A 13,544-nucleotide genomic window follows, 5' to 3' on the forward strand; every position below is an offset into this window, starting at 1 on the left:
GATATCTGCCACAGAAACACCGATTAGCAGTATTGACTAACCGTGCTCTCTATGAGGGCTGTAATGTTGCTTTCGGGCTGAGTTGGGCAACACTGTTTCACTCATACTGACATTCATGCATTAAAGAAAGTAATACTCAATATAAATCAAGACTCTGCTTACGTGCTCACACTTGGAAATATCTGTTGCTTCTTATGAGTTGCTTTTTTGTTTTGCCTCATTACTTCTCAACTTATGAGTGTTGGTGCCTACCCATGATTTGTAAAAGCACTGCACTGCCACTGTGTGGTCACTTGTTGACAGTACATCACACTTGAACAAATAAACTCACCATTTTGTAAACTGAGTTCTTGTCACTCTTTGATTGAACGCACGCGTTCATTTTACATTTACGTTACCAACGCAGTAAAAGTTACTTGACTTCAGTTTGAATGCCAGATGTTTAACCTTCTAAGACCCAAACTCTTCCACTGCATGCATTTTTGATTTCTCTTTGATATTTGGGCATATTGGGGACCGATGAATGTAAAAACAAAGAAATACCAATTTTTTTTTTATTTTATTTAATTTTTTACCTGATTTTTGTTTCTAAGAAAAACGAGAGCCACATATGAGGATATTCATTTAAAACTTCGATAGAACAGTAGCAGCATAATGTCCTCGTAAGTGGATATCAGGCCCTTGTAGAGCAAAATTAAGTATTTTGGTCTAAATAACCCAAAATGTGATGTCATATGTGGACGCCAGGTCCTAGGAGGTTAAACAATGACACTATCCTAATAAATTAAAGGTGCTACACTGAGTATGTTTAGGTGGAACATATTGTTAATACTGAGAGGCATTTAGAATGTGAAGCACATAGTGCTTTTGAATGAATGCGACCATAATAACTCCTTTGTTTAATAAACACAGTGAGAATTAAAGGAGACATTAGTCATATTTGATCTCACATAAAACCTTCTTACTCTCATGTACCCTCCTTTTTTTTAAGCTCCATTAACCAATAAAACTGCTGTTATTTTAACTGCTGTTATGTCTCGTAATAATTAGCTTTCTTTTTTTAAGGCCATTTTTCAAGACTTCATAAATAACTGAACAAAACATGACTAAAAACAGCTTTGACTTCACCTGGCTTTGACTTCGTGTAAACATGCAGTTTTGCATTGGGCGTGGCATCCACAGCACAAGATAGTGATGCTGAATCTGCAATAGTTCTTGCTGCTTTCTTCACTGTCATTCAACAAAAGTCAGACGTTGTCTCAGCATGTGGGAAAGAAGGCAAATGATAAAAATGTGCAAAAAAGACAGCAATGAAATGAAGTGAAATTGTTAATCAGAACATTTGGTTGAGCAGTAAAGTCTCAATCTCTTACGCAGGTGTTATATTGGTCGCACTGAACCACAATGACCGGGGTCTCATGTTGAAGCTGCCTGTATAAATTATGTCACAGTGACACTTCTTGGTCAAAAAGATCCAACTGATATTTCGTCATGTCTAAAGAGATGTAGTGCTTTTGACATACAATCACAAATGGAAAATGCTACAAGTATTGACACCGTGTCTTTCTTTCTGCCTTTTTTTTCAGAAGGAACTGAGCCTTCCCAGAAGAGGCAGCTTGTAAGTACCCATCATTCTCTTTTCCTTTTGTCTATTTCCAGCCTTATATGGAAATGGTTGGAACGTTTTTATGGTGCAAAGCAATCAACTTTATACACACCTCTGACTGTACGGGTCCTTTAAATTTCTTTGGAAAACAATATCTTTCATCCTAAATTTCATCTTTAGTGGTCATTAGTATTGAGCAGAGCTTCAAGTGAAGGGATAAAGAGCTATTATTTAGAGGCCACTAAGTTTGTTTGTGTGCTTAGGCCTATTTATATCTTTTTGTGCGTGTGTGCGTGGCAAAGTTCTAATGTAATGTCATGCTGATAAGTCCTACCAAAAGTCAGAGGTGCATTGGGGAAAATGCCATTCTAGTGCAGTCATCATAACAGTTCAGATGATTGCACTAGAATGGCATTTAAGCACTTGTTTAATATTTTGAGAGAAATTATTAAAGGCGTTTGCACTTTAGTCACATTCCCTTGACAGTGTTTTGAGGTCTCTCTGTATTTATCTTGATGTTGAGGTAATGTGGAGTTAGCGAGCCTTTGCAAAACCTTCAGCATGGAGTTACTCAGTGGTAGATCAGCTGGTCAGTGTAATCACTTCAGTCATTCTTCCTCATACCGGTACAATGTTCTGCTTGTAACATGTCCAAAGCAGTTTTTCTTTCATTCATTTCTCTCCCTCTTTATTTAACAAACATACCTCTGCTGATTATAGCTCAGAAGGAATTTTAAATCACTTCTGGGCTATAATCACACATGACCTGTGTCATTTAATTAATTAGTCTTGTCTCTCTGTTCACTGGAAAAAGCTTTTTCTGAATTTTATAGGTTTTCTGAGTCTTTCTTGGCCATATTTGTGCCGATGTGGGTTCACAGTAGAACAAATCACTGCCAGAATGTGCTCAGTCATCCTAAAGCTGTTCTGCAGTCCTGCAGAGGGTTTCTTGTTTCTTCCTGGAAAGTGTAAGAGAAGAACCTTCTCTCAAAATGATTCCTTTTTCTTGCAGGTCTCAACAGAAATGATGGAGGTTAAGTTAACTTCCATGTCCATTAGGAAATGAGGAATCAAATGCTTCGCAACCTTCCTCTTGCCTTCCTCAAGAACTTGATATCTTAAAAAATGTCTTGAGGGAATGTTTTCCCTAGCAGCACTAGTGTTGGGTAATATTATATATTCTTGCCTACTGTCATTTAAAAAGTAATCTATGAAGCTTTAGTTAAACTAGAATAAAATTAGGACGATGATCTCCATATGACCAGGAAAACACTGGTTGGAAAATGATTGCACAGAATTTTTGGGCTTTCTAGAACAGATTAGAAGTAGCTGCTTGTCTGCTCCATGAAACGACAAAACACACAAATCAGAGCTATTAAGGTTTGTTAGAGTAGTTTACAGTGCATCTAACACCAGAAAGCATGTCTCATTTTGTCTTATAAAAAGAGGCATACTTGGTATGAGGTACAGTACTAGTGGCATCTATTTTTTTTTAATAATTGTATATTATAAATTTGCTGTAGCACAGTGGTTTGATCACTGCTTTGCGTACCAAAGAATCAGTGTATTTATCAGAGTGTGAAGCAGAAGATGCTTGTATGAATGTGTGTGATTAGATGAATGAGGCATGTTGTATAAAGTGCTTGTAATGTTCAGGTACAGTAAAAAGGCTCCGTGTGAGAACCGGCCCTCTTTAGAAACAGCCCAGTCTGTGGCAGATAGTCACACCTGACGTGTGGTGCAGTGTGGTATGGGGAAGTCTGTCGCTGGCTTTGGTACAGCACTACACATCTGATGAACAGATTTGTAACAGGCGGCAGTAGATTTGAGATTTATCACAGTTTATCACTGCAGCACTATCGCAAACAGATTGCACATGCCAGCTTGACCCAGATTGATCGGAAACTGCCTTATTGCCATTTGTTCCCAGTTTATTTGGCATATCTATGCACCGAAGTCAGCTGGAAAATGGCAAGTGGTCTCAGACCTGGCCCCCATCTTTGAGCTTCCATGTCAAAGGCAGAGAAATTGCAAGTTGATTTCACAGGATCACTAAAATATTTGCATCATTGTCTGCTATGATAGCTGAAGCCCTATATTAGAATCAGCTTTATTGGCCAATCACATTAATACACAAGGTGTTGACTCTGTTTGATGCGACTCTCAATGAACATTGATATTCATTACTTCTTTGTTTGGTTAAAGTAAACACCATTTAGCTAAGATTGGATGGTTTCTGTGTTACTTGCAAATCAAAAGATTTCCCACAATCATCTTCACAATCCGCATTATCTTCCAGGATAAACCCTCGTCTCACATGAACAACTTCCATTAATGAGCAACGTGGGAACTACTGATGTACATTTCATCTTTTCCAGGCATTTGAGGCCTGTGAGGCTGCAATTCCAAGTATGATGAGAAAATCATATGAAATGAAATGCATTTTTAGGAATATTTTAAGGAATATTTAGCATCAGCAGTACTGAGAAAGGCTGCTAAAATCGTGACCAAACCCAGAGCATAAGATGTAAACGTGTATTTCTTTAGATCTTTTTTTCCTCCTGGCTCTGGTGATGTATAAAATTATGCCCAATGTTTGAACTCTTTTCTGATCCCAGCCCACCAAAATTGTGGTAAATTTCAACAAACAAACACTCAAAGTATAAAAGTGGTTGCTGTAGCAACAACCCCAAAACAACTTTTCCCCCTCCCATTGTTCCTTTCGAATCTTTGACTCTACAGAGCTGATCATTGGTTCCCTGAATATTAGGCTGTTTTTCATCTCCGTCTCTTTGTCCCAGCGTTGTTAAAAAATCCAAAAGAAGCCCATGAGTTTAATTTAAACTCAGATGGTTGTTCTAACTTCTTCCTCAGAGCCCACCATGTTTGTTTAATGAGCAATCTCAACTCTGCTTACCTCACTAGAAACTCAGCACCACCATCTGGTGGCCTGAATAAGCAGTTGATTTTATTTTATTATTCTGGTACTAAAAAATTCTAATTGAATTACAATTTGGCTTCACCCCTCCATACTAAACTCGCTGTGTTCAGACGTCAGTAACAAGATGGGATAAGGTCAGTTACACACACGCAAGATGACATTTAGAAAAAGTGTTCTTTGTTTGGCGGCTTGCAAAGGAGCTCAGTGGGGGAATCATGTGACACTCATGCTCACTTTTATTTTGTGAGAATCCTCAGTGACCTTAATTTTAACTTCCACTAATAAATTCTGACCCCACCAGACCCCTTAATCTAACTTTTCCAAGTCCAGAGGCAAACACAAAGACCCAGTATAGTTTCTAATGGCATGCTCGTGTCCTGCTGCAGCTTCTATATTAGCTCAGTAATCACTCCAAATGAACCGAACTGTGTGTGCATGTGTTTCACGCAGCCAAAGCCAGCTGTGATTGGAGTCATTGTTTATGACTTAGCGATGTGGCTTATGAGCTGCATTTAGCCCGTCGCGCTTAGCAGTGTACCAAAGCTTCTCGGAAATGAGAATAGAGACAGAAAGTGGACAGCTGCACCTCACACATGCTCTAACATAGCATCATGAAAGTGTCTCCTGTGTTGACTTTTCTCTTTTAGGCGTTAACGTACGCTCAAAACCTGACCCAAAGAAAAACACCATCTGAAGAGGAGTCAGTTAAAATAATTTTAGGTTGAATCCATAAAAATTGTAGGACTTTGTAGGAGTTTGGTAAATGTGACAGGAATAAAACATAAGACTGAGTTTGAAAAGTGGTTAAGCAGTGTTTTCTGTTAAACTGTTTAACTTCTAACATATCCCAGTCATTGTCAGTTATTTTACATAATCTAACACAAGAAAAACCTCACAAAAAAAACCAAAACAAAACACAAAGACAACCCCAAAAGAAAAACCATGTGGAATAAAAGTTTAAACAGGTTAAAAAGCATTAAAACACTCTTTCAAACATTATATTTTCTCCAGATATAATGTTCTCTAGAAATTCTCCCATAATAAGCCAAGCCAAACGGCACAGAAGGAGACGTCAGGCTTTACTCCACTCTTTATCTTCCCACCTCCCTGTTTGACCCCTCCCTCGAGCCTTCTGTTCACCCGTCCCTCTGTAGGCTGTTTGTCGAGGACTCAGTCAGTTCTCTTGGACGGTCTGATCCCAAACAGGCTGAGACTTTTAAGGAACTGAAGGGAGATTAGCAGGGCCGGCTGTACCCGGGGAGGTTCTGGCAGGCACTCTGTTCCTGGGGACGTGCAGGCAGGACACTTCCTCCAAACTTTTGCTATGGCTGAGCGGTAACAGGAGCTGATAACTAAGGAGTTGGTCCTTTTTCTTTTCTAACTTGATGGGACAACACAGAACGTAATGTTCTTGGGATTACGTTTTATGCAAGAAGAGAAACAAAAGGATTTATTTTGTGTTTTTAACAGACTTTGGATTCATCAGAGGAAGACAAAATGAGAAGGAGGAAAGGTCAATTGAGTTTGTTTAACACACACCAAATTTGTTTATCCAGCTCAGATAAATATGTGTGTTGCTTGCACGTAGCTCCACACTCTGTTTGTGTGTGTTTGTGAATTAGCAAGCCCATGCTTGCCGGTGGAAGAGCAGTCTACCCCAGATACCTCATACAGCTGAGTCTCTGTGTGGAGATAAGAGTAGGTGCTGACGTAGCACAGGCTAAGCTCATTCTTTTATACATGAAGGTGCTGTCAACAGTCTGACCCATGGAAAACTAAACTACATGAGAGTTTCTGGTCCTTTGGAGGAGCTGCTCAGTGGTCAGTATGTATTTGACCGACAGATGAGCTGATACAGGCGGGTGGATTATTAATGATTACAGCTGATTCATTTGTCCCAGTACACAAGATGAAGAGGAGGAGGGAGCGATCAGGAGCCCCGCAACTTCGCCTCCAGTAAGAGTGTGTGTACACGGCATGTTCAAATTTGTGTGTGAAAGCGAATGAAGATTAGGTTCATATCAACACAACAAGAGCTGTATCCCATTTCCTTCTCGTTTATTTGTGCTAAACAGACAGAGGTATTCTTATATACAAGTACCACCTCAAGATCAATAATGTGAATATTGTGATTTATCTGTTTAGTCTCTATTTTAAGAGGAAAATAACAGAAAAGTGCTCATCTTAAGCTTATAGGAATAGGACAAGCTCAGGAACTGATGTTGGGCCACTTGGTACTTCATGGCACGTTCATAATCACTAATAGTGACCAAGTTCCCACAGTCCACAGTACATTTAGCACTTTAAAAAGAGTTAGCAACATTAGCAAACTACAGGCCAACCTTTGTTTAGCTTTGTCTTTACATTAATTTCAAATAACATCCCCAACAGATGTTTTTATTGTTTAACCACATGCTGTATTTCACAAACTGGACATCATTGGACAAAGTCTCTTCATATATTACACTGTAAATATTCATATGATCCATTTAAGACAACAAAAAATTGATACCAAAGAAGAGAATTAAAAGCATTGATGATATAAAATATAAAAAATTACATATTGCTTTTGGGAATTGAAAGTTAGTGCATACATGAGTGAGATGTTGATATCAATTTAAACTTTAATATTTTCAAATAAAGACGGAAACTTTGTGTAGGTGACACATCAATGACCCACATACATTCACAGTGCTGAACACACATAGTGTACATACATAGTGTGTCAGTGAAATGGAAACCATGAGGAGCCATGAACACGAGAAGGTATCAGAGTGAGATCCCAGCAGGGAGGGAAATCCTTCACCAGCTTAACAGATTACTGTGACTCTGTGCTTGCACTCTTTCACATGTGTATACAGCTAATGTTGTTTTTTCTTACTTTCTGTGGAGGTTTGAACAAATTATTAAGGCAATGCTGGCCTTTAAGAAAATATATTGTAGCTAACTTCCAGAATAATTAAATATTAATAATAATAATATATTGGAAGAACTTACACACTGCTGTTATTTAAAATAAGAAGCACAGACAACAATATAGAGAAGCAACATGCATCATCTTACACTGCATAATATTCAGTGGTATTTTTCAGCTCATCTCAATCAACTTTATGTGACACTGTCACTACAAACCTTCCAAAAACCTACTGGTCAGACTGCTCCACACTAATATTTGGGACACAGTGTTGTATTTTCACTGCTGTGCCAGCTGGTGTGACTTAGTTTCCAGGCTAGCATTTGATGATGACTTTGTCTTTAATTCTGCTTCCAAAATTGGTGTGTTAAAAACTATAGAGGCACACCACAGATGGCCTTACAGTATGTTAGGTAAAAACTGCAGATACTAAAATGTGTGCAGCCCTTGACCTCCCAGTAGGTGGTCTCTCCCACTCTGCCCCATCCAGCAGGGGGGAGGGGACGTGGAGATCAACACCATAAGGTCATTCTGCCCTGCATAGCTGTGACAACTGACAGCTGAATTTAAACCTAAAACAGTGTGTGCTTCTTATCACTACCACTCACTGTAACCCAGTGAGTTAGACAAAACTGATTGAGTCAGACCAATTCAATCCACATTAGTGCTATGACTTAGCTCAGTCTACCAGCTGACCCGGTGCCTCCCTGGGAGTACTTACAGAGCTCTTTGAAGCTGATCCAAGACTGTGTCCAGCCATCTCTGGCTGTGAGAAGTTAGTATGTGAGGCTTTCTACCTGCTGTGAGGGGACATCTGCAGGCAGTCAGACAATATGTTGGGGACACTTAGTAGTGACTTCTGCTCGGGTGGTGTATGTTCAGGCAGTATAATTGTTATACTGTCAGCCGGTTACTGAAAAAAGTATAGTTTCTACACAACCAACAAGTTCGTGGTGTTTAGTTCAGATGAGGAACCCTCCCTAACTGAGAGGGAGCCTGTGTTCTCTTTCAGGCGTCACTCTGTATTTCTCTATGGGAAATACCATCTGGTGTGACCTGAGTGGAAGATCCACTACCAATATGTCTGTATCAGACGGACCTATCACTTCAAGGACACACAGTCTTCAACACCTCCCTTAATAACCCTTGGCCCAAGACCAGGCATTATTGCTTTCTTTCCTGTGCAGATCACTAGAGCTCCTCAGTGGTCCTGAACCATTGTAATTTTTTGTTTTTGTTTCAGGATTAATTATTACTTTGTAATTACATTTTTGTTTTGTGACGATATTTTTCTGGTAAGCTGGTGTCAAACTGTTTAAAACTTGAACTTTATCAAGCTAGCACATTAAGTGAGCTTGTGCTCGTGTAGCTATTTGCTTGCTAGCCTGAGCATTAGTATTTATGGCTTCTACTGGTGCCAATCATGGTGGTAGCTGGTGCATTACCTTGGCCTCCAGTAACACTGTGAGGAATCTTGTTTCTGACCAGGATATGTCCTTCAATGTGCGTATTAAACAGATATGTAGGGCTGATTTCTTCCATTTATGCAATATCTCTTAAATTAGAAATGTCCTGTCGTGATGCTGAAAAACTAGTTCATGCATTTGTTAATTCTAGGCTGGACTACTGTAATTCATTATTATTAGGATGTCCTAAAAACTCCCTGAAAAGCTTTCAGTTGATCCCAACTGATGCCGCAAGAGTACTGACAGGGACTAGAAAGAGAATACTGGCTTCTCTTTATTGTGTATCTGCCTTCCAGGGGAAAAAAATGCTGGCTCATAGGTCGACTCAGGAATTGTGGTGATTTCCAGACTCTCAGCAGGTACCGGTCAAAGAAAATCCCCGATCACTCGGGGGAAGATTGAGTGAGATGCTGTGTCCTTGAAGTGATTGGTCTGTCTTTGAAAGATGTGGTGGTAGTTTAGTGTCCATGACTGGTCACACCAGAAGGTGCTTACTATAGTGAGATACCTATCTTGATTGTCAGAGAACTGGGGTTACCCAGGTAAACAAGTGCTATTAGGCCTCATTCACCACCACTGTTATCTTACCATTGAATCAGAATTATTCTACATCCATAGATGCATTCTTGTTATCTGCATGCTGTCACCCAACTATCTCACTACACAGAAACATCTTAAGCTTTATGGAGAATGCAGTGACGGATTTGTAAAAGAAATCTTGAAAAAAAAAAAGAAGAGAAAGAAAATGAAACAACATGTCTGTGAAGGTTCTCAGTCATCCAGGTCATCGTAGAGTGTGGAAAGAAAAGTGTCTGGACTTCTTTAAGTTTCCTTGAAGACGTTGCGCCTCTCATCCACTCTTCAGTTCTGAGAGCATTGGACTCTCCACCAATGCTCTTAGATGCCTCAGACACTTTTCTTTCCAAGCTCCTTAGACCAAAATGAAACAACAGTGTCCAAATTCAAAGACAGAAAAAGTACAGTTTTCTAAAGTGCTTCCTTTGTCAATGATGGCGGTTTAAAGAAAAATAAAGTGGTGAATCTTGCATCTACAGGGAATAGGAGTAGTTTTTTGAGTGCTTAGCAAATTCATTAAACCCACCTATCATAAAAACAAATAATTACAAAAAGCAAACAAAAAAAAGTTTGAGCCGGTACAATGGTCAAAGTCAGATATTAATCATTCAACATTAAACCATTTAAACAAATTTTTCTGTTTATGAATGCTGTAATTTGGCAACTTAATCAAAAATTATAATGTGCTTTGCATTTTTTCTGCTTTATTGTAAAACAGTAACTTTGAAAATTCAGGGTTAACAACAGTAATTATATTTTAGCATTTAAAAATATCATTTTGATTAAAGAGCTTGTACTTGCTGGTGGATTAATCATTATGGAAATATTAACAAATGATTTTGGTAATTAGCAATGCTGGTAATTTATAGTAGCTGTGGGATAAAACTCACACTGGGTTGTAGTTTAATACATTTCTTAAGCACTGTAGTTTAAATTTCTGTGCTTGTGTGTACACATGATCTAAGGTATTTCTGAATTTCTTCACAGAGTACAAACAGTTTTAAAGCACAGATTTGAATTCTAAATTAATCATTATTAAGAACAGATTTGCAAGAAACCCATTGAGGTCATTGCTATGGAGAGCACCATCACAATGTCAGTAAACTATTAAGACAACGAAGAGCAAGTGTTAGCCATGAGTAGTAACCAAAGAAGGTTTTGCTAAACTTTGTTTCACTGTAGTGTAAAAATTGTCACAGTGTAGCTCCTCTGGTCCAGCTAAAGGCACAGCAGGCAGGGAGTTGATGGTGTTAAACCGCCCAGTGCGCACCCACACATCGTCACACATCTCTCCTTGCGTCTTTTTCTCTTCATCTTCCTCCCCTCCCTCCTCTTTTGGCAGAATCTGGTCACCAGCTCAGTTGCGTTGCCACGGCAACAACAGCCTCCTCCAGCACCTGCTTTCCCCCTCTTCCTTTCATCCCTCTGTCATTCAGCCCGCCCTAGTCAACCTCGCCCTCTCCTCTTCGTCCTCCTCTCCCTCTCTCTGTTACTGTGATGGCCCTCTGTCAGCCCCTGTTTACCAGTGGGGAAACCCCTTCCTTTGGAGGTAAGACCCACCCTGCGTGTCATCTCGTAACTGTTTGGTCTTTTGGGGTGTGTGTTGTGTTCTCCTTCTTTTTTTGTCCCCATTACTCAGTTTGCCGACCTTTTGTTGGTGTTATAGCTGACAGACCGCTGAGAGCATCCAGCAAACGGCACTAATGAGCTGTGTTCATCTGGTGACACAAGAAAGCACTTACAACACTCTTTTGCTGTTTTTAAAGAGCAACTCACTTTGTTTAGCAGCTTCCATTTGCAGGGTTGTTTGTTTGATCGTTTATAGCTTCTTAATTTTAGTTTAAATCCATCTTTTATGTTGGAAAACAAAAACACTCACACAAACACAACAACACACAATCTTATGCATTGAATTTGACTTTATGAAATAACCAGACTTGCAAATGCGGTTGACTGCTGGAATTCAAATAAATGAAATCACCTCATCAATATTATAGTTATTGTTAGATATAGAATATTATTATACAAAAATGATAAATGGATTAGTTCTTTTATAGCGCTTTTTCACGCTACCTGACCACTCAAAGCACTTTGAACATTCATCCTTATACACCCTTTAATGCAACTACTTTTTTCTACGTAAGTGTTTTCTTATCGAACATTCTCAGATGAACGAGCAGGATAGAGAGCAGCCCAAAGATATTTGGCATGCAGACTGCAGCAGCCAGGGATCGAACCACCAACCTTCTGACTAGTAGATGACTTGCTCTACCTCCTGAGGTGCACATAACCCGAGTAAATGGAAAAAGATCATTTCATTTTTTTTTAAGGAAAACAGTTTAGCAGTCCAAAGTGTTTTCTTTCTCCAAAGTTCTCCGATCACACACTGAGATAAAGCAAACTTACCTTGCATTTGCTGAAAAGTATTGGGCCATTTTTCTCTCTACATGCTCTGACGACAGGGTGACTATTCTCAGTCAATACTCCTAAGGTTGTTTTCCCATATCATATCTAGATTTCTTTTGCAATCAGAGGAGTTGTCTTCTGCTGGCCATTAGGAAGAATACTTGATTGGTCTTTATTCAGACTTCTGCTCAACTAGATCGAACCGTCAACGTAACACAGAGACGAGTTTGGGAGAAACACTCATGGTCTTGCCGGGCAATGCTAAAGGGATGAAAACCATTGAATAAACAACATGGCAGAATTGAAAAAATAGATATTATATCACCCATACTCATTGGTTGGGCAGGTCATCTACTGTACCACCCAGAACGTCGGTGATTGATCTCCAGCTTTGCCTGTCCATGTATTGAAGTAACCTTGGGCAAGATACTGAACCGAAAGCTGCTCCTGATGTGTTGGAGTGTGTACCTACACAAGTGTTTAGGTATAAATCAAAGTTTTGCATGAATGTGTGTGTGATTTAATCATTTATAGCTTCATGATTTTAGTATAACTGGGTAAATGAGACTTGTAGCAGAAAATGCTTTGAGTGCTTAAATTAAGTAGAAAGTGTTTCTTTTCTGCATCAGTTCTGTATTGGTTGCATTCAGATATCTGTCTGTGAGCATCTGTGACCTGATGACAAGTGTGTCTCAGCTGAAACTGAAGTCAGCTGAGCTTCACTTAGAAACACAGAGGTTAGAAGACAGAAGGGAGGAGGCAGCACTGTGCAGCGAGAAAGGATCAGAATAGGGAGAATAAGAAGAGGGAAGGCGGGAGGAGAGACACTAACAGCTCTCACACGCATTTGATGTTGCCGGTGTGGCAGGTGGAAGCCAGCGTCTGTTCGTTAACCGCGTCCTCTGCCGAGTGTCGCCGTGTCAGAGCAATGATTGCACTGCACTAGTGTTAGCATGTCTGAGTCCTTCTGGACGGTGCTCTCCAATTTCTCGCTGCCCGAGAGAAGCATGCTGCGGCGCTCCAAAAGGTACAAACACATCCTTTCTCTTTCATTTCTGGTAGCCTCCATTATCTTACCTTCATTGAGTTTTTTTCCCTCTTTCATATATGCCTTTTTTATTTTCATGCCACTGCCTGTGTTTTGCTCCGTTTTCCTCTCTTTTATCGTTCCTCTTCCCTGCATGTCTTAATGCTCAGCAGGAGCAGCTCCAAAATGAAGGTCAGCTAACTGGATGTGTGTTTTGATGTATGAACAGGGTGCTTTTTGAGTATAAGTTATTGTCATTTGGTGCTGGCATCTGCAGTGTGCACGTTTGTTGTCAAATTCTTTTTTTAACCTATGTTCTCGATATGACCATATTTACACTGACATACCTAAGTGTGATTTGACAACGAGCATCGTGTTCCTTCGTCTGTCGTTCTCTCAGTTGACCCCTCTTCTTCTTCTCTGCTCTCTCCTCTCTGTCAGTCAAAGCAGAAGTAGCTTCTCCAACAGGAACAAGAGGGAGAGACAGGGCTGTACTTATCACTTTGAAGCAGCAATTTTCTTTGCTCCCTGTAATAACAGGGGTAGCAGCTGACACACACACACACACACACACACACACACACACACACACACACACACACACACAC

At 39.8% G+C, this 13,544-nt stretch overlaps 1 protein-coding gene across 11 annotated transcripts in view; it reads left to right on the plus strand.

The window, feature by feature from the left end:
• The window catches only part of mast2 (microtubule associated serine/threonine kinase 2), a 141,394-nt gene that overhangs the window by 70,639 nt on the left and 57,211 nt on the right, over positions 1 to 13,544 (plus strand). For 5 of the 11 annotated variants that reach the window (XM_005937376.2, XM_005937378.2, XM_005937380.2 and 2 more), the window contains one exon: positions 1,587 to 1,618. In XM_005937376.2, the coding sequence (XP_005937438.1) occupies positions 1,587 to 1,618 (32 nt within the window). The other 6 variants (XM_005937383.3, XM_005937385.3, XM_042221464.1 and 3 more) reach the window with 5 other exon arrangements.

Source organism: Haplochromis burtoni, unplaced genomic scaffold (genome assembly GCF_018398535.1).
Source record: "Haplochromis burtoni strain Fernald_Lab_line unplaced genomic scaffold, NCSU_Asbu1 Contig_67, whole genome shotgun sequence".
NCBI lineage: Eukaryota > Metazoa > Chordata > Actinopteri > Cichliformes > Cichlidae > Haplochromis > Haplochromis burtoni.